The sequence below is a fragment of the Megalobrama amblycephala genome, linkage group LG18 (genome assembly GCF_018812025.1).
Source record: "Megalobrama amblycephala isolate DHTTF-2021 linkage group LG18, ASM1881202v1, whole genome shotgun sequence".
Taxonomy (NCBI): domain Eukaryota; kingdom Metazoa; phylum Chordata; class Actinopteri; order Cypriniformes; family Xenocyprididae; genus Megalobrama; species Megalobrama amblycephala.
The window spans coordinates 34042971-34062691 of NC_063061.1; the positions used below are offsets into that span (position 1 = coordinate 34042971).

The following is a 19721-nucleotide window of genomic DNA, read 5'->3' on the forward strand; positions in this document are numbered from 1 at the left end:
TGATGCTGAAAAAATATATTCAGATAGAAAACAATTCTTTTAAATTGTAATAAATTTTTCACAATATTACTGTTTTTACTGTATTTTTGATTAAATAAATGCAACCTTGGTACACTTCTTACCAATCCCAAACTTTTGAACAGTTTAGTATTAGAGCATTATTATTGAAGAAGTTGGATACGTTTAATGATGTAAGACCATAATAATCAGTGAATATCGTAAAGAATAATGTCATTGTGTCTGTGAGTGTGTTTTGGTATCTGATAGTCAGTTAGGTGTGTTTGTGTGTGTGTTTTTTGTGTGTTTGAAGGTTTATTGAAGCAAAAAGTATGTGTGTTTGTCCTTGTGTGCTAAAGTTTTTTTGTGTGTATTTTTGTATAAAGTGTGTTTGTTGAGTCACAGGGTGTGTGCAAGAGTGTGTGTGTCTGTTTGTATAGTTTTGCGTGTGTGTGTGTGTGTGTGTGTTTAATTAGGGTTTATTCTTTGCTGCAGTCTGCCCAGTCTCTCTATTATAATAAAGAAATCATGAAGAGGACTCTGGGTCGGCCTACGTATGCGTTCGAGGCCAGGCAATATGTCGTAAGTGTGTGAGAGGAGGCAAGAGTGTGTGTGGGTTTATTTAGATATACTACATATACAAATTTATCCAAAGAAGTGAGCTAAATATGACAAAAACCTCATCTTTATTTTGATTTTTTTTTTTTTTTTTGTATAAGTATATATATTATTTACATTATAAATGTATTCCTAATTTATATAAATTTATTTTTTTATTAAAATGTGTTCTATTAGGGTCAGTTTATGATAATTATTATTATCTTTATTTTAAAGCAATAGATGTCTATGTTATTTAGTGGTGTGTGTGTGCTTATATGATAAGATATAGAGTAAAAATACAGACTTAACCTCATTTACTGTTTTTTTTTTTTTTTGTTTGTTTAAATTAATGTAATTGATATTGTTCAGTAATATTCAGTAACATTATTAAATAATCTGAATTTCTTCATTAATCTGTATCTCCTTGAATGAGGTTAATGTCTGATATTTGGAATTCAAATACATCTGTAATTGAAAAAAGATGCATCATCATCAAATGACTCTCTCATTGGCTCCTCTGGCTTCTGACCCCGCCTCTCATGTGCAACCCCAGCAGCCTGGCTCCGCCCCTGTGCTCTGGCAGCAAATCAGCTTGTGTGGGAGGGGTTAATTCTCGAAGTGTCACGAGTGCGACTTCTGAATGCGAGCCTAGCGCATTCGCGATCAACTTTGACCCTTCCGGTGCTCGTAACACTTTATCACACACAAAGATGCGTTCAGAATTCACCCCTTTTGGTGTCATTTCGCTGCTTTGATATATTGGATGTTTATCTCTGTATGTACATCACGTTCACACAAACAATCCCGTCTGTATTTGATATCTATGTCCGTTACAGACGCTTTGAATTCTACATCCTGTTGGTGCATTCATGAGTTTGAGAAGTGTTTAAACATGTTCAATTGTACGTCCTGTCAGTGCGTTTATCCATTTGTCAAAATACATTTGTCAAAATAGCTCCATAGTTTGAGCACCCTAAAATATGAAAATGTCCAGAGAAAAGTCTTAGGAAGCTTCACAATAAGGGTGTTGCTCTCACTAAAATTAGAGTTGTTTTTTTGTTGTTTTTTGCATAATCGGCTCACTTTCTTCCAAGGTGCACAATATTGTAATATTTTATCATTTCATGTCAGGTTTTTATGAAATATATATATATATTTTTTGTATAATCTGCATGCTTATTTTTAAATTATTTTCATTTTATTTTCTATGATTAAAGTAATTATTTAGTAATTATTCACACTACACAGTCAAAACTAGACTTCACATTTTACCACACGTTTGCCTTTTCTCTTTTGATTTGAGATCCCGACTCGGGTACGATTACCCAGAATCCTCTCTGTTGAGATGGCCGTCTCAAAAACAAGCCTATCTATTGTGAATATTTTCAGTTTTGTTTCTCTTTCTCTTTCCTCTGTCTTCTTTCTTGTACACCCATCCTTGTCGTGTTCTATTTGTTGGCTGACTATTGCTTGAGACTGATGATGTCATCCTCATGTGACCCTGTAACATTCTGCATAATAATTGGTTCATTGGTACCTGCTGAAGTTCACTGCATCAGAAGAAAATGCCAGTCAATTCCTGATGGAATAAAATCAAATTGCATCCTATTTTTTTTTCCTCATTGTATATCCAGTTTCACTTGAATGATGCTTTTGAACTTTGTTGCATCATTGAGGTACAATATTGCTAAAAATTGTAGTATTGCATTTTTTAAATGATCAACTTAACCTCATGTGTGCATTTCAACAAATATTTAGAACTTTCTGGAATATTTGAAAGGTTTCAGAAAACATTGAAACTCCCTCGCTAAGATTGTGTGTCCACCAAAACATTTTTAGCCAGATGAAAACGCCAGCACATACCTTGAAAGCGTTTTGATGGCACAGTGTATTTTTCAGGTGAGATGTTGCGGTAGCTATATTACAGAATACTAGTGTTACTAGTGTTAGGGCCTAAGATTAATACTCGCCAAGTACCAAAATCGAGTAAAAATCGGTCGTGTCGAGTATATGAAATGGTGTCAATCGCCAGTTGGCTGGTAACATTTTGAGAATATGAACGTGAACAAATGTGAGCAAGGCAATTTTATTTGTATAGCACATTTCATACACAATGGTAAAGAAGAACCAAATGCATAATAAAAATGGAACGCATAAGAAATAGAAATAACAGTAAAAACAGAGAATTGGATGGAAGAGTTAGGAAGTTTCAGGGAGTTTTTTGTTGTCCATCAGAGCGGATCTAAATGGATCTTCCTCACGCTGGAGGGATAACTCAACTTTTTTGTCCGTCAGAGCGGATCTAAACGGATCTATTCATCAGAGCGGATCTAAACGGATCTTCCTCACGCAGAGCGATAACAACGTTCAGGACAGTTGACAGGCCAGTGCTGCATCATCATGAAAGTTTAAGACTTCCCAATTTAAATATTCAAGCGCAAGAAGACACAAAGAGGAACTCAATTCGTTACTCACACGCTGTGTGGGAAGTTTAGTGTGTGCACACATCCAAAGTGCGCACAGAAAAAAACATCTCAGCGAGCAAATACTGAAATGAGCTCTGTTTCACATCTTCTTGCACTTGAACAGACATATTCACACAAAATTTTCTCGCTGAGTATCACAGTCGGTTATGGTTTGAGTGAACATAAACAGTTGAGAAAGAAAACGCATGTGTATAAGTGTCAGTATATTAGATCCGTGCAGTAGCTCTTAAAGTGACAGTAGCCTAATAAACCTGCTGCTGTCTGTTTTCAATGTAGTGTTGTCAAAAGTACCGACTTCTGAAATTTTGAAAATGTGATGCTGTTGAGCAGCTTCTTAAACACCTCTGATTGGCCATTGTGTTCACGTGCTCATCATATATGTCTGTGATTGGCTACAATGATCAACGCTTCAAAAACATCTTTGACACTCTTCACCGAGTGCTTACACAGATACAAACGGGAGTTTTTAAAAGTAGGCGTCTATCAGCGGGCTCTCTGCTGATAGACGCCTGCTTTCTAACGCTCCCGCTTTCAAAACGTTTTCAAACTCTCCTGTGCTTTGATCATTGTAGCCAACCACAGACATATATGTTGAAGGTGTTTACGAATCCGCTCAACAGCGCTCAAAGCGTCACATTTTTTAAAATTTCAGTACCTACTTGGTTTCAAAGTTGGTACTTTTGACAACACTACATCAAAACAGCAGCAGGTTTATTAGGCTTCTGTCACTTTAAGATAAATTTAAAGTGGTACATATTCTTAAGTCACCAGCCATTGGCAGGTGTGGCAAAAAGTTAGTTTTAGGCCCTACTGTCGCAGATAGTTTCTGAATATAAAAATGTCGACAGTTGTTGTGCTTGTCGCTGTCATTTGTCGTCGTTCTACAAGCAAGATGTGGCGATTGGCTGATGTGATATTTGTCCCGCCCCTTCTCCAATGTGATTGGGTAAAAGGTGACTTTACCCAAAGTTTAACATTTTTTAACTCTCGGCAACCAGAAAAAAATAAATAGATGCTTAGGGCTTCGTCACGCTGCTGCCGTTTTTAAATATGTGGCGCTCCTATCGAAAACAATTGAAAGTACATGCTGGCCTTAGGAAGAATGCATTGGTGGACACACTGCCTAAGTGACCAAATGTATTTAGACGGCTTGTACTTCCACTAATGTAATATTTTCCTCGTTCATGTGCCAAAGTGAGGCTTTCAACTAAATTTCAAGTGGCTCTGCCAGCAGATATCTGTCTTATGACAAAGCACAAAATACCGGCGGCCAGCCAACTGTGATTGTGTGAGGTGATGGAGTGAGCTTCACCGGTGACATCATTATAACTCACGAACACACCTGCATGTATATGTGTATGACGTGTACAGGGGTCTGATGTTTCTCCCTCTGATGTTTTCTCTCTTCTCTGGCTTCTTTCCCTCGATCGCTCTCTCTTTTCGTCCATGAGAAGCTCTCTCTAAAGCTGGTAAGCATGACCTCAGTAGCATATTCGTAGCGGCATGGCCGTAGCATGTCCGTCGCTGTAGTAACACCTGGTCCTTTAACATCACTTTGTTCCTTTGTGTTCAACCCGTATCAATATTTTCTTTAACAAAACTTTTGGTCTCTTTTTTAAAATAATTTTACCTTTGTGTGTATTTAAGTTTAAAACCGTTTTGTTGTCACATTTATCTTTTTTGTTGATGTCTGTTTTTGTTTTGTTTTGCCTTGTTGCTGTGGTGACTGTCCCTCTGTGTAGCTCTCACTCAATGCCCACGTGCGGAACCTTATTGAGGTGATCTGAACCCCGTTTTTTGTCCTCGTGTTTGTTTATATGTCCAGTTTTCTCTGATTTGGTCTTTATGTTTTTCGAACAACTTGATTAATTTTGATCCCTAACCAGATATTGTGGCATAATATGCTGAAATGTGATCATTTTGAATGTATATTAGAGATTCTTTTTCATCAATTAAGTTAAAGGGATAGTTCACATGCAAAGTCTTCATTTGCTCACCCTCATGTCATCCTCAACCCGTTTGACTTTATTTTTTTTCCCCTTGGAATGCGAAAGCAGATGCTTGCTGCCACTTTCACTGTATGGAAAAGAGCAGCATAAACATTTTGCAAAATATCTTCTTTTGCATTTCACTGAAGTCAAACACATTTTTACATGACATGATTGTGAGAAAAAATATTTTTTTGTGTATGTGAACTATGAACTATGTCTTCAAGTATTATTAATAATTATAAGTGATTAGAATATATCAAATATCTTAACCAATCATAGAGCGTCTTACTATTTTAGCTCCTCCCAAAACTTTTCACATGTGATTATTGAATCACTCATTTACTGATAGTGTAGTATGATTTACAGTTGAATATTATACTACAAGTAATGTTTGTTTTTAATGAGATATGTATTTTGATCCATATAATTGATTTTTTATCTATTTTATTTTCTAAAAACCATGTATTTTTATTTTTAAATAATCAAATGTTACACAATTAACATTTTATTTTAACATTTTGTCTTTTTTGAAGAGGGTGAGTATAAAGTGCGTGTAGCATGTATTGTTGTGATTGTGTAGATCTTGACTATATATTTCAAGTTTGCCTGGGGTGAGTTTTTGGTTTAATTTAACTGTATTTTGGAGTGATAATGCAATGCATGCTCAGTAAAATCTGGATGTTTATTGTTGCATGACAGTATGGTGGTGTGGACGAAGGGGTAAGGTTGCTGTGCCTGCCTTGTGACCTTTGATCTTTTAGTGAGATGTTTACATTGACCAGTGGGTGGAATTAGAGGAAAGATACAGCCACGCACCTATTCAGTCCAAGCTCAAATTAGAGAAATGCTGTGAATAAATAAGGTCCGATTTTAGGCTAGAATAAGTATTGCAGAATGTCCACAAACTCACAGCTCTTTAGCACCACCATGTGATTAAGATCAGCATGGAAACTACTGGCTGTCAGAGAGAACTAATGTGGAAAAAACAGCAGCTCGAGTGTTCAGAGGATCGATACATTAATGTAGACAGGAACAGGATATGAGAGAGAGCGAGAGAGAGAGAGAGGGCACATAAGGACATATGCAAACCACATCTCTCAGATCAACCAGAATCAGATTTTAAAGATAAGCCATGCAAGATAACAGTTTGTTTTATGAGAACCATTTAATGTTGTTGTTGGCATTGGACTGAATAGGTTCAGTTAATCATTGATCTTAGATTTAAGTAGCTCATCTGGTTTACCTTCGATAAACATTTGAGTTGACAGCTGATTGGCTCATTACCAAAGTCTGCTAGCCAACCAGATGACAGGAGCAGAAGAATCTTTATTAGTCAGTTGATGTGATTGGATGTGGCCTGGTTTGACCCGTGCCATTTATACATATGCATATTTGTTTATGTATCTGCAGATTCTAAGAGTACAGTGTTGTGTTTTTAAGGTTTGTCTGTCTTCCTTCTCTGTCTCCTCTCAGGGTTCGAATCCTGAGGACTTCAGTCATCTTCCTCCAGAGCAAAGAAGGAAGAAGCTTCAGGCGAAGATTGACGACATCAATAAAGACATACAGAAAGAGATGGACCAGAGGTATACTGGCCAAACACACAAATAACAGAAACACAAACTCGTATATCTTGCTATAAAAAAAATCCTAAAGGATACATTGAGAGTATTAAAGGATTAGTTCACTTCAGTATTCAAATTTCCTGATAATTTACTCACCCCCATGTCATCCCAGATGTTCATGTCTTTCTTTCTTTAGTCAAAAAGAAATTAAGGTTTTTGAGGAAAACATTCCAGGATTTTTCTCCATATAGTGGACTTCACTGGGGTACAACGGGTTGAAGATCCAAATTGCAGTTTCAGTGCAGCTTCAAATTTGAGTAAATTATCAGGAAAATTTAATTTAGAAGTGAATTAAAACTTTAATATTTGCACAAAAAAAAAACCCTAAAGGAACCCAATTGGATTTTTTGGTATAATTAAAAAAAAAAAAAATTCTATGGATCCCTGGGAATTTTCTTATCGGATTCCAACATGACATCATTTTTAAGAATACATGGTTTCCAATTGCACTATTATTATAACCAAAAGAATAAAATACCTCTTTTGGACAACACAATTGTATTTAAATAAAATCTTTTGGGATTTTAAAACCTATTTATATGGAAGAGGATTAGGGCCAAGTAATAATAAAAAAATAAAACCATCTCCAGATTAAAGTTGTTAAATTTCGAGGAAAAACTCATTACATTACGAGAAAAAAGTCGAGATAAAATGTTGAGAATAAACTTGTTAAATTATGAGAAAAAACTCGTTAAATTTCAAGAAAAAAGTCGAAATAAAATGTTGAGAATATACTCGTTAAATTACGAGAAAAAACTCATTAAATTTCAAGAAAAAAGTCGAGATAAAATGTTTGAACAAATTCGTTAAATTATGAGAAAAAAGTCATAATTCTCATAATTTAACGTCTTTTTTCTCATATTTTAACGAGTTTTTTCTCGTAATTTAATGACTTTATTCTCAACATTTTATCTCGACTTTTTTCTTGAAATTTAACGAGTTTTTTCTCGTAATTTAATGAGTTTATTCTCAACATTTTATTTCGACTTTTTTCTCGAAATTTAACAACTTTTATCTCGAGATGGTTTTATTTTTTCCTCTTTAACCATCTTTAATTTTCCAGCAGCACAGCATTACTCAATAAAATATGAAATGAGTTTTGATAAAGACAATAAACAATATTCAGTAGGAAGAATAAAGAATCCTTTAGGATCTTATTTGATTCTTTAGCAGGATTTTTATTTGATTCTGTTGGGATTTAAAAAAATATATATTTTGACTAGGCTAGGGTTTGATAGGATTTATTCAGCAAAAATGTGTATTTTTTTGTGTATTTTTTTTTTTCTTGGCAGAGATGCTTTGACTAAAATGAAGGAAGTGTATATAAAGAACCCACAGATGGGGGATCCCAACAGCGTGGATCCTCGGTTAGGAGAGATCGCCCAAAACATTGAGAAACTGCAAGCGGAGGCACAGAAATTTGAGGTGTGTGTAAATGAACATCTTCAAATATATACTGTAGCACAGGCCTGGATGAGTAGTTCAGTTCAGTGAAAATGAGTGTGTGTGTGTGCTCTAGGGCTGGTTAGCGGAGGTCGAAGGAAGGATGCCGGTGAAGAGTGACCCTCCACGGCGGACAAGCGTCCTATACGAGACCCAGAACAGCACGCCACCCACCAACAACAACTGTGCACAGGATAGAGAGAGGTACACACTCACACACACATACACACACGTTGTGTACCTGTACTTGTGAGGACTACCTTAGCTCCGCCCACAATGGAATTTTCATTTCATTAAAATCCATTAAATATGTATTTATCTTAATGTTCTATGCATTTTATTGAGTTACTCTTTGAATTATATTTTATTCTCATTGACTTTTAACATTAATATTAATGGTCCCTTAAGAGTGTAATAAAGCAAATATATGCACATACTTTCAAAACAGTTGCTATAGTTATTGTCTACGTGTGTGTGCGTGTGTGCGTGTGTGTGATGGAGCAGTCCGGATGGCAGTTATACAGAGGAACCGAGTTCTGAGGTCCAGAGTAAACCAGAGGTCCAACCAGAACCAGCGGAGTCCGGAGATGAATTTGATGACCCAGACGAAGAAATGCTACCGACCATCGGCACCTGCAAAGCCCTCTACCCGTTTGAAGGTATTTCATGTATAAAATGTGCATAAACAAATATTTATAGGAAAAAAAAAGGGCTTTGCTTCAAACCTAGTGAGTTGTCTTGCTGTCTACTTAGGGAGATTCCTGATAAGACAGCATCTTAGGTGAAATTATACAAACCCGAATCCAAAAAAGTTGGGACACTGTACAAATTGTGAATAAAAAAGGAATGCAATAATTTACAAATCTCATAAACATATTTTATTCGCAATAGAATATAGATTACATATCAGATGTTGAAAGTGAGACATTTTGAAATGTCATGCCAAATATTGGCTCATTTTGGATTTCATGAGAGCTACACATTCCAAAAAAGTTGGGACAGGTAGCAATAAGATTCAGAGAATCTGGAACAATCTCTGTGCGTAAGGGTCAAGGCCGGAAAACCACACTGGATGCCCGTGATCTTCAGGCCCTTAGATGGCACTGCATCACATACAGGAATGCTACTGTAATGGAAATCACAACATGGGCTCAGGAATACTTCCAGAAAACATTGTCGGTGAACACAATCCACCGTGCCATTCGCCGTTGCCGGCTAAAACTCTATAGGTCAAAAAAGAAGCCGTATCTAAACATGATCCAGAAGCGCAGGCGTTTTCTCTGGGCCAAGGCTCATTTAAAATGGACTGTGGCAAAGTGGAAAACTGTTCTGTGGTCAGACTAATCAAAATTTGAAGTTCTTTTTGGAAAACTGGGACGCCATGTCATCCGGACTAAAGAGGACAAGGACAACCCAAGTTGTTATCAGCGCTCAGTTCAGAAGCCTGCATCTCTGATGGTATGGGGTTGCATGAGTGCGTGTGGCATGGGCAGCTTACACATCTGGAAAGGCACCATCAATGCTGAAAGGTAAATTCAAGTTCTAGAACACCATGTGCTCCCATCCAGACGTCATCTCTTTCAGGAAAGACCTTGCATTTTCCAACATGACAATGCCAGACCACATACTGCATCAATTACAACATCATGGCTGCGTAGAAGAAGGATCCGGGTAAATGGCCAGCCTGCAGTCCAGATCCTTAACCCATAGAAAACATTTGGCGCATTATAAAGAGGAAGATGCGACAAAGAAGACCTAAGACAGTTGAGCAACTAGAAGCCTGAATTAGACAAGAATGGGACAACATTCCTATTCCTAAACTTGAGCAACTTGTCTCCTCAGTCCCCAGACGTTTGCAGACTGTTATAAAAAGAAGAGAGGATGCCACACAGTGGTAAACATGGCCTTTTTTGAGATGTGTTGATGCCATGAAATTTAAAATCAACTTATTTTTCCCTTAAAATGATACATTTTCTCAGTTTAAACATTTGATGTGTCATCTATGTTGTATTCTGAATAAAATATTGAAATTTGAAACTTCCACATCATTGCATTCTGTTTTTATTCACAATTTGCACAGTGTCCCAACTTTTTTGGAATGGGGATTGTACTTGCTGCATTTATTGGATCTAACATACAGTAAAAACAGTAATATTATGAAACATTATTACAATTTAAAAGAACTGTTTTCTATTTGAATATATTTTAAAATGTAATTCATTCACTTTTCTCTGTAGGTCATAATGAAGGCACCATCGCAGTAGCAGAGGGTGAGCTGTTGTATGTAATAGAGGAAGACAAAGGTGACGGATGGACACGTGTTAGAAGAAACGAGGAAGAGGAGGGTTACGTCCCCACATCCTACGTCGAGGTCTTTCTGGACTCCAACGCCAAAGGTGCCATAACCTACATATGACCGAGAGCTTTAGGTCCTGTGATCTCATGAGTGTGTTTGTGTATATGAACACTAAAGGACACATCTAGGGTGTGTGTTTAATCCTGACTCTCTCCAAGCTAAGAAAGTGACTGTTTTTTGTTAATGGGCAGACTTTTTTCTGAAACTGAATGACTAAATGATTGTACTGTATGTGTCTTAGCACATGATGGTTTTAGATATTAGTCCACCATAGTTTAATATGGCGGTAGTATCTTGTCATATTGAATAGCAGTGCATGTTAGATAACTCCAGTAAAATGTGTAAAAACACACATATACGAGGAGATACATGCAAGTTTTTGTACCGTTTTCATATGTAAAGTAATTGTAAATTAACTTAAGGTCCAGCCTAGATCATGGAGAAAAATGTCAAATTAGGGGCCGTTCACACAGAATGCATTTTTCCATTCCACTGCTCTACTTTTTTATTGTTTTTAAATGTAAACCCATGCTAGACAGACATCTCACATCTTTTGCAGCATCTCACATATGACATGGCGTAAAAACACGGCGCTCAGGTTAAAATAAGTTCAACTCCTAAAGAACGAGTCTCTAGACCATTTTTTCTGCTCACTTTTTTAACCGCAAAAACCGTTCTGTGTGAACCGGCCCTTATGCTGGTGTTGATCATCACACATTGACATCAGTAATAATGAACAGTTTACAAGTAGCATAAATAAGTAGAATTACTTTAGTAAACCATCATCATGCCTTTGAATATATCTGTGAAAAGCACATCATTTGCTAATACGTGTTAGAGACTGCCGTTATGGACCTTTAGCTGTATTATTTGTTCACACTTTGTTCAAACTTAGTACATACTTTACACTGAAAAAATTGGTGTAGAAACATTTTTCACTCTGAAATTGCTAAGTACTATAACACATTGAAGTAAACATGAAATTGTGTAGTAAGACTTCAATAATCTTTAAGGTTCAAAAAATCTTTTTTTACTGTGTATAGATGATATTATGGAAGCTTGTTCCCGCCACTAAATAAAAAAATAAAAAAGGTAATTGAGACATTCATCTCATAATTCTGACGTTTTTCTCAGAATTGTGAGATTAAAACTCGCAATTGTGTTATAAAATCAGAATTGCGAGATACAAATTCAGATTTCCGACTTTTTTCTTGCAATTGCGAGTTTTTATCACAATTCTGACATTATATCATGCAATTCTGACTATATCTCACAATTCTGACTTTATATCACGTAATTCTGACTTTATAACTCGCAATTCTGACTTTATAACTCGCAATTCTGACTTTATAACTCGCAATTCTGACTTTATATCACGTAATTCTGACTTTATATCATGTAATTCTGACTTTATAACTCGCAATTCTGACTTTATATCCGCAATTCTGACTTTATAACTCGCAATTCTGACTTTATATCCGCAATTCTGACTTTATAACTCGCAATTCTGACTTTACATCCGCAATTCTGACTTTATATCACGCAATTCTGACTTTATAACTCGCAATTCTGACTTTATATCACGTAATTCTGACTTTATATCACATAATTCTGACTTTATAACTCGCAATTCTGACTTTATAACAAGCAATTCTGACTTTATAACTCGCAATTCTGACTTTATTTTAGGCAATTCTGACTTTATATCCGCAATTCTGACTTTATATCACGCAATTCTGACTTTATATCACGCAATTCTGACTTTATAACTCGCAATTCTGACTTTATAACTCGCAATTCTGACTTTATATCACGTAATTCTGACTTTATATCATGTAATTCTGACTTTATAACTCGCAATTCTGACTTTATATCCGCAATTCTGACTTTATATCTCGCAATTCTGACTTTATATCCGCAATTCTGACTTTATATCACGCAATTCTGACTTTATATCCGCAATTCTGACTTTATATCACGCAATTCTGACTTTATAACTCGTAATTCTGACTTTATATCTCGCAATTCTGACTTAATAGCCGCAATTCTGACTTTATAACTCGCAATTCTGACTTTATATCCGCAATTCTGACTTTATAACTCGCAATTCTGACTTTATATCATGCAATTCTGACTTTATATCCGCAATTCTGACTTTATAACTCGCAATTCTGACTTTATATCTCGCAATTCTGACTTCATATCACGCAATTCTGACTTTATATCACGCAATTCTGAGATAAAAAGTTGCAATTACCTTTTCTATTTTTTATTTCATGGCAGAAACAAGATTCCATATGATATAGATATTCATAACAATAAGAAATGACCCTGGAAATACAAAATGCAACTATTTAAATGAGTAAAATCCATAGACTGTATAAAATAATGGACGTAATGTCCATGACGTCACCCGTAGGTTTCAGAAGAGCATTTTTGAAGCCCAAAGTGGGCGGAGCCGGCCGTCGCCATCTTGGCAGAGCATCACCGGATATTTGAAAATGGGCAAAGAGCCAGGATGTGGGTTGAATTAGCTGAGGTGATGTGACGGCTAACAGACAGCAGATAAATGGCTAGAAGTGACAATCCACCTGTCACTCAAGTGGCCACACCCTTAATTATGCAGAACTTTAAGGCTTAATATTGTTGTTATTAAAAAAATTCACTCCTTCACAGTTGTCATGAAGGACAAAATTAGCTATAGCTACAGACCAAAACCATTTTTTGTATCAGGCTGTAGTAAACATTTTTTCTGCTGTAAAGTTGGGCATTTTAACATAGGGGGTCTATGGGATTGACTCCCTTTTGGAGCCTGTCTCTAGCGGCCAGTCGATGAATTGCAGTTTAAGTCACTTCTGTGTTGGATTCAAGAGAGAGACCAGAAGGTTGCTGCTTCGTAAAATCATCGATCACATAACAAAAATCACGATCACACAGTTTGAGTCACGACGACTCGATCAGGTTTGGTGCTCCTGATCTTTATTCCTGACTGAGAGCTGCCATTTTAGCTATGAAATGTGACGTATGAAACGTTTCTGAATGTTTCCTCACAGAGCTGTTTTCCTGGAGAAGGGTTTATCTTTCTGAGGGTGAGATGGAGTACTAGTTGAGTGCATTAACTGTGTGTGATGAAGAGATTTTGAATCAAGCTGTTGAAGTGTTGAAATTAGACCTTTAGTATTTCAGTTTAAACAAGCATGAACCTACTAACAAGTTATAAAATTCTGCAAAATGACGTGTACACACACACAAAAAACATCCAGTTCACAAACCAACAGAGAGATAACCTACATGCTGATGTAATTATTGATAAAAACATACTAAACTTCATCTGAGTGCTCTGTTTCTGCAAACCTGACTGTTTGAGTGAGTTTTTGCCGGTTTTGCTCTGCATAAATGCATGTTTGAGTGTGTTTCAGTCCACATTTGTTCTTGAATTCAACCAAGAAAATTGAATTACTCTTACCAGCAAATCATGCATATTATAAATCATGCTACACACAATCCTATGTGTTTATGTTGTCATTTTCCAGGCCATTTTGTAATTGTACAGCTCATATAAGCATAATGTTACGTGTGTGTTTTTGGGGGGTGCATTCAACTGGGCTTTTCACTCTTGTAATCATGGTCATTTTTAACCTTGGATTATCTTGTTCCGTATTTCACACTGTTTATCCTGGGTTAATCAGTGTGTACATTTCTCAAAGAGCCTACTCTGATCTGATTGGTCAGATGGTCCAGTCTGTTGTGATTAGCTGGCATTATGCAAATTTGTTAGATTATGTGGGTATGTAACAGGAAGTGAGGTTGGAATTACTGATGACTCGTTTCAGCAGTTCAGAATCGATTCTTTCTTTTAGGAGAAAATAACTCAATTTATCTGCACTTTAATCTTTGAAACTTTGTAATATTCGAAAAAAGCATAATATGGGCACTTTAAAAATAATTGTCGTTAATAGTAATAAAGCTGAAATAAAGTCAAATATATATATTAGATGAAAAACTTAAACTTAAAGGTTCAGTGTGTAAATTTTAGTGGCATCTAGCGGTGAGGTTGCGAATTGCAACCAATGGCTCAGTCCACTGCTCACCCCTCCCTTTCGAAGCATATAGAGAAGCTACGGTGGCCGACACAGGACAAAGATGTCATCGTCTGAGACAGCAGAGAGTAGCCAGTCAAGCAAACACACTCTGTAGAGCAGTTTGTCCATTTAGGGCTACTGTAGAAACACGGCGGTGCAAAATGGCGACTTCCATGTAAGGGGACCTGCGGTGTATGAGATAGAAATGTAAAAACATAACGGTTCATTATGTAAGGTCTTTATACACCACTGAAAACATAGTTATGTATATTATATACATATATAATATACATATGCATTTCTGTCAATAGATCCTGCTAAATATTGCACACTGGACCTTTAAAGAACATAAATGAAAATCTGAAATGTTGCATTAGCAACCAACTGAAATAAGTTTATGTACTAAAATGGCTAAAACTTAAAAAAAAAAAAAATTATTTAAACTAAAAATAAATATTTAAAGAACTAATAAAAATGACAAACCCACATAACAATTATTCAAAATTGAAAATGTAACCTGAAAATATAAAAATAAAAGCTAATTCTAAATATTAATATACACTATGCTAGTATACAAATAATATTAAAATAACACTGGCATTAAATGTTGCTTAACCCATGGATAAAAATGACCTAAAATTAAAAAGTAGAAAACCCAGAGTTAAAGGGATAGTTCACCCGAAAATGTAACATTTCTTCAAGCCGTATGCATTTCTTTGTTCTGCTGAACACAAAAGAAGATATTTTGAAGAATGTGGGTAACCAAACAGTTTCTGGTCTCCATTGACTTCCATAGTATTTTTTTCTGTTTGGTTACCCACATTCTTCAAACAAATAACAAAGAAACTCATACGGGTGTAGAACAATTTGCACGTGATTAAATGATGACAAAGGTTTTGTTTTTGGGTGAACTATCCCTTTAAGTATAGTGTGAAAAGCCATTCATAGGGGGCATGAATCCATCACTTCACCAAGTCTAACATGTTTTTTCTTTTGTTTTTCATTTGTTTGTTTGTTTGTTTGTATGACTGCAGATTCGTAAAGTATGGAAGGAGGACTCAGTGGTGCAGGGCAAACAGCAGCCACATGTGGGGAAAACTACAGCCTACCCTCCATGAACCGCCCTAGAGTGAGACAGATGAGAGACAGACACAAAATAAAGAGAGGAACAGTGAAAGAAGCGAGAGGAAGAGGCTATAGAGACCTCTCGGCCTAAATTCTCCTGCTGTAGAGAGGAACTTTAACAGCAAATCAGAGAAAAATATTATGACATTTAGATTTCTTACCTGTCTGTTATTTTATAATGAGGTGAATATGATCTACATATATCATTTTGCTTTACGGCTCTTCATCGCTGCTGAACGGCGCTAACGTTTCTTTCAGCCTGGTGCGAATGAGTGTGTGTATGTATGTCTTTAACAGCTTGAAACGGTCTTGCTTCCGATTCCCTGACCTATCCTGAACTGGGAACGTGGTCTGTAAAAGGAGCTGAATTTGCGGTACCACAATACTGCTGCGTTCCGTCCGTTTTCCTACTTGACATCTACATCTTGATGCTCGGAAGATGATGTGCGCTAACGGTTTGGAATGTTTTTTTGAAAGAAGTCTCACCGAGGCTGTTTTTATTTGATCAAACATACAGTAAAAACAGTAATATTGTGAAATATTATTGCAAATTAAAAGAACTGTTTTCTATTTTACTATATTTTAGCATGTAATTTATTCCTGTGATCAAAGCTGAATTTTCAGCATCATTACTCCAGTCTTCAGAGTCACATGATCCTTCAGAAATCATTCTGATATGCTGATTTGCTCCTCAAAAAAACATTTCTGATTATTGTCAATGTTTAAAACAGTTGTGCTGCGCAATATTTTTGTGGAGAGCACAACTGTTTTCAACATTGATAACAAGAAATGTTTCTTGAGCAGAAAATCAGCATATGAGAATGATTTCTGAAGGATACCTGAAGAATAATTAAGCCTTGGTGATCATAAACTTCTTTCATATATATATATATATATATATATATATATATATATATATATAAAAAACATAATTATTCCAAACTTTTGGTCGATAGTGAATAAAGAAACAAAATGGCAAAGCAAGCACATTTTACAGGTTTATGTTTTAAACATCTAAAAACATATAATATAGGAACGTTGACTCATTCTTGCATTTTATTTGCTTTAAAGCACTCGTTTAACATTAACCACATGCTCCGCTTTGTTTGTATGATGTGAAATGTCTTCAAGTGCCCTTCTATTGCACTTTTCCAAGTTTCAAGTTGGAATTTTCGCCGAGTTGAATGGAACGCAGCATTAGAATTCTTCATGATGTCACTCATTCCGGCTCCTTTATCAGGCCACACCCCTTTAGAACCTTTGACTCCACCTCCCAAAGATAACAGCTGCTGGTCACACACGTCAGGGGCGGGGCTTCACTGGCCAATAGCATGTCTGCTTGCCCTGGCACCTCCTCTGTCTCCGCCCTTCCAGTGCAATTACTAATACTCTGTCTGCCATCTAACTCATTTTTATCTAACGTCCCTTCAGTGATTCACATTTCCATTCATTTAATGACTTCATGCTTTACCTTAACCGTCCAGTCGTCACGCTCAAGTGCAGTTTTTTGTTGTCCAGCAGGGGAGGGGCTATATTTACATACATGAATATGCTAATGTCCTGTTTATATGGGTATGTATTTATTGTGACAGCTGTTTTGTTCATGTCTTCATGGTTTTACCCTGTGGAGAACCCAGCCGAGAATACCGCAACCTCGGTTTTGGTTGGCGACAAGGTATATATATATATATGTGTGTGTGTAAGGGTTTAAATGTACTCTGAGCCAAATGTACAGGTTAACCAGACATTTAACATGCATCATGTGATCTGTGTTTGGCATTTGTATGGCTGTCTTAACCTGAAGATTGAACTCCATGCTTGAGGTTTTTAAATGATTTTTTTTTTTTTTCCCTTATAATGTTATCACTGTGGTTTGACGAAAGGGGAGTTTTTTTTTTCTTTCTGCAATGTCTGTTGTGAAGAGATTATATTTTTTAATTTCATCATCTTCCACTGACTACTCACCATCCCTGAGGCACATAATTTTAACTTTTCTTTATATATATTTTTTTTTTACGTTTTCTCACACAATCATTTTGGGTCCAGGAGAGGTTTTAGATATTTTAAATTTTTTCATTATCTCTTGATTCTTAAGTAGGTTTGAAGCCCAAAACATCTACATCTCTACAGGCAGCATCATGGACATGAAAATTCACTCATCCCACAAATCTGCTATTTAATGCTGAATGCTTTTATTATGTTTAATGAAGCGCTTATTGATGAATTATGTTGAATGAATTGAGCAGCATCTCCTCATAACTGACTGACTCGCTATTGATGAACCTATGAATATGAAACTGTAATAAATGAGAGAAGGTTTTGAAAGGCGGAGAACTTCTCACCATCTTAAAGAGGAAAGCGTCATTATGTCTGTCTTCCGAACTTACGCACTGTCTCAAGTGCTCGGTTTCTCTTTGAGAACAAAACAATTGCAAAACAACTTTAACATTTCAGCCTTTTCAGCATTGTTATTCTCTTCCGGCTATCACCATGTGACATATACACTCACAGCTGTCTTATTTGACCTATCAGCGATAAGAATCATTTGCCCTCGGCCCCTGCTTGCTCTCTTTGGGGCTTCAAAACACCATTCCCAAATCAGAGAATTTTAAATATAAATATATACATATGTATATCTATGCGTACAAGTCTATAAATAAGAGTGAACTACCAATCCATGGTAAGAGTCTATTTTTAAATTTTGATTAATAAAAATGTCCCAGTTTCTTTTCTCTGCTTTGCTAAATGAATTAAACTTTTTTTTTTTTTTTGTCTCGTTTGGTTAGGTCTGCCAAATGTTTGTTTTGCACTTTTTTGTTTGTGTTTTATTTGTTATGCTTGTGTTTTTGGAGCACTGAATACTTTGTATGTGTTTAACTGTGCCAATTAAAGATAGAGGGGGAAAATCAAAGAATTATTGTCTCAGTGTATCACTGTGTGTGTGTGTACTTGTTTTCACTATACTTGTGAGGACCGAATGTCCTCACTTATATTGTGGAATACTTTCACAACCCACTAGTGAGGACATTGACTGGTCCTCACTATTTTAAAAGGTTTATAAATCAACCAAAATTTAAATCTAGTGATGTGCACGTTTCTGTGATGGGTAGGTTTAGGAGTAGCAGTGTTTCTCCATGGACCCCTAGTGGTCCTTGACATAATGCCAGGGGGTCCTTATAAAATATCTGAATATGATTTTTTGTATATTTTGACATTTGACATGTTCCCATAAAAGAAGAAGATAAAATATGTATAATATAACTGACGATATGACTAAATATAGGACAAGTCAACTAACGTAGTAGTAAATTATACTTTATTGCATTTGGTCGTCACAAAGACATTAATGATACCAATGATTTTATTCTGGGGTCCTTGAGGATGGGTCCAATACTTAAATAAGGCTGAGAATCACTGGGTTAGGGGATAGAAAATATCATTGACCTGATATAAAATCAATGGAAATATATGCAATGTCCTCACTAAGATAGCAATACAAACCTGTGTGTGTGTGAACTGTGGCAATTAAAGATAGAGGGGGGAAATCAAAGAATTATTGTCTTAGTGTGAGTGTGTACAGGTTGGCTGTACTTGTAAGGGGCAAATTTCTTCACTTATATAGTGAAATATTATGGCAACTGACTAGTGATCACATTTTACTGGGCCTCACTAGTTAAAAAGGCTTATAAATCGGCCAAAATGTTTTTACTCTAGTGTTTTGCAAGTTTCTGTAATGGGTAAATTTGGGTTAACTTGGGTTAGGCCATAGAAAATATCATTAAATTATCATTAGAATATCAGTGTCCTCTCTATTATAGTGAAACAAACATGAGTGTGTGTGTGTACCCATTCAATCACATCTTGGGGACAAATAAATGTATGCATCATATAGTAGATAGATAGCATACACACAAATATACAGTAACTAAACAGCAGAATACTAAATGGGAGGGTTGGAAGTACTGTAAGAAAACATACGGTTTTAGTTGAGATTTGAATGAGGATATAGTATCAGTTTA

The 19721-nt window shown here is 36.0% G+C and overlaps 1 protein-coding gene across 1 annotated transcript in view; it reads left to right on the forward strand.

The window, feature by feature from the left end:
• Positions 1-16290, forward strand: part of LOC125253538 (formin-binding protein 1) — an 80881-nt gene extending 64591 nt beyond the window's left edge. Inside the window, 8 exon segments of the mRNA XM_048167547.1 lie at positions 4538-4552; positions 6548-6657; positions 7989-8121; positions 8216-8343; positions 8644-8798; positions 10377-10535; positions 13549-13584; positions 15612-16290. Of these exon segments, the coding sequence (XP_048023504.1) occupies positions 4538-4552; positions 6548-6657; positions 7989-8121; positions 8216-8343; positions 8644-8798; positions 10377-10535; positions 13549-13584; positions 15612-15619 (744 nt within the window). The 3' untranslated portion in view covers positions 15620-16290.
• Positions 16291-19721: the final 3431 nt, after the last annotated feature.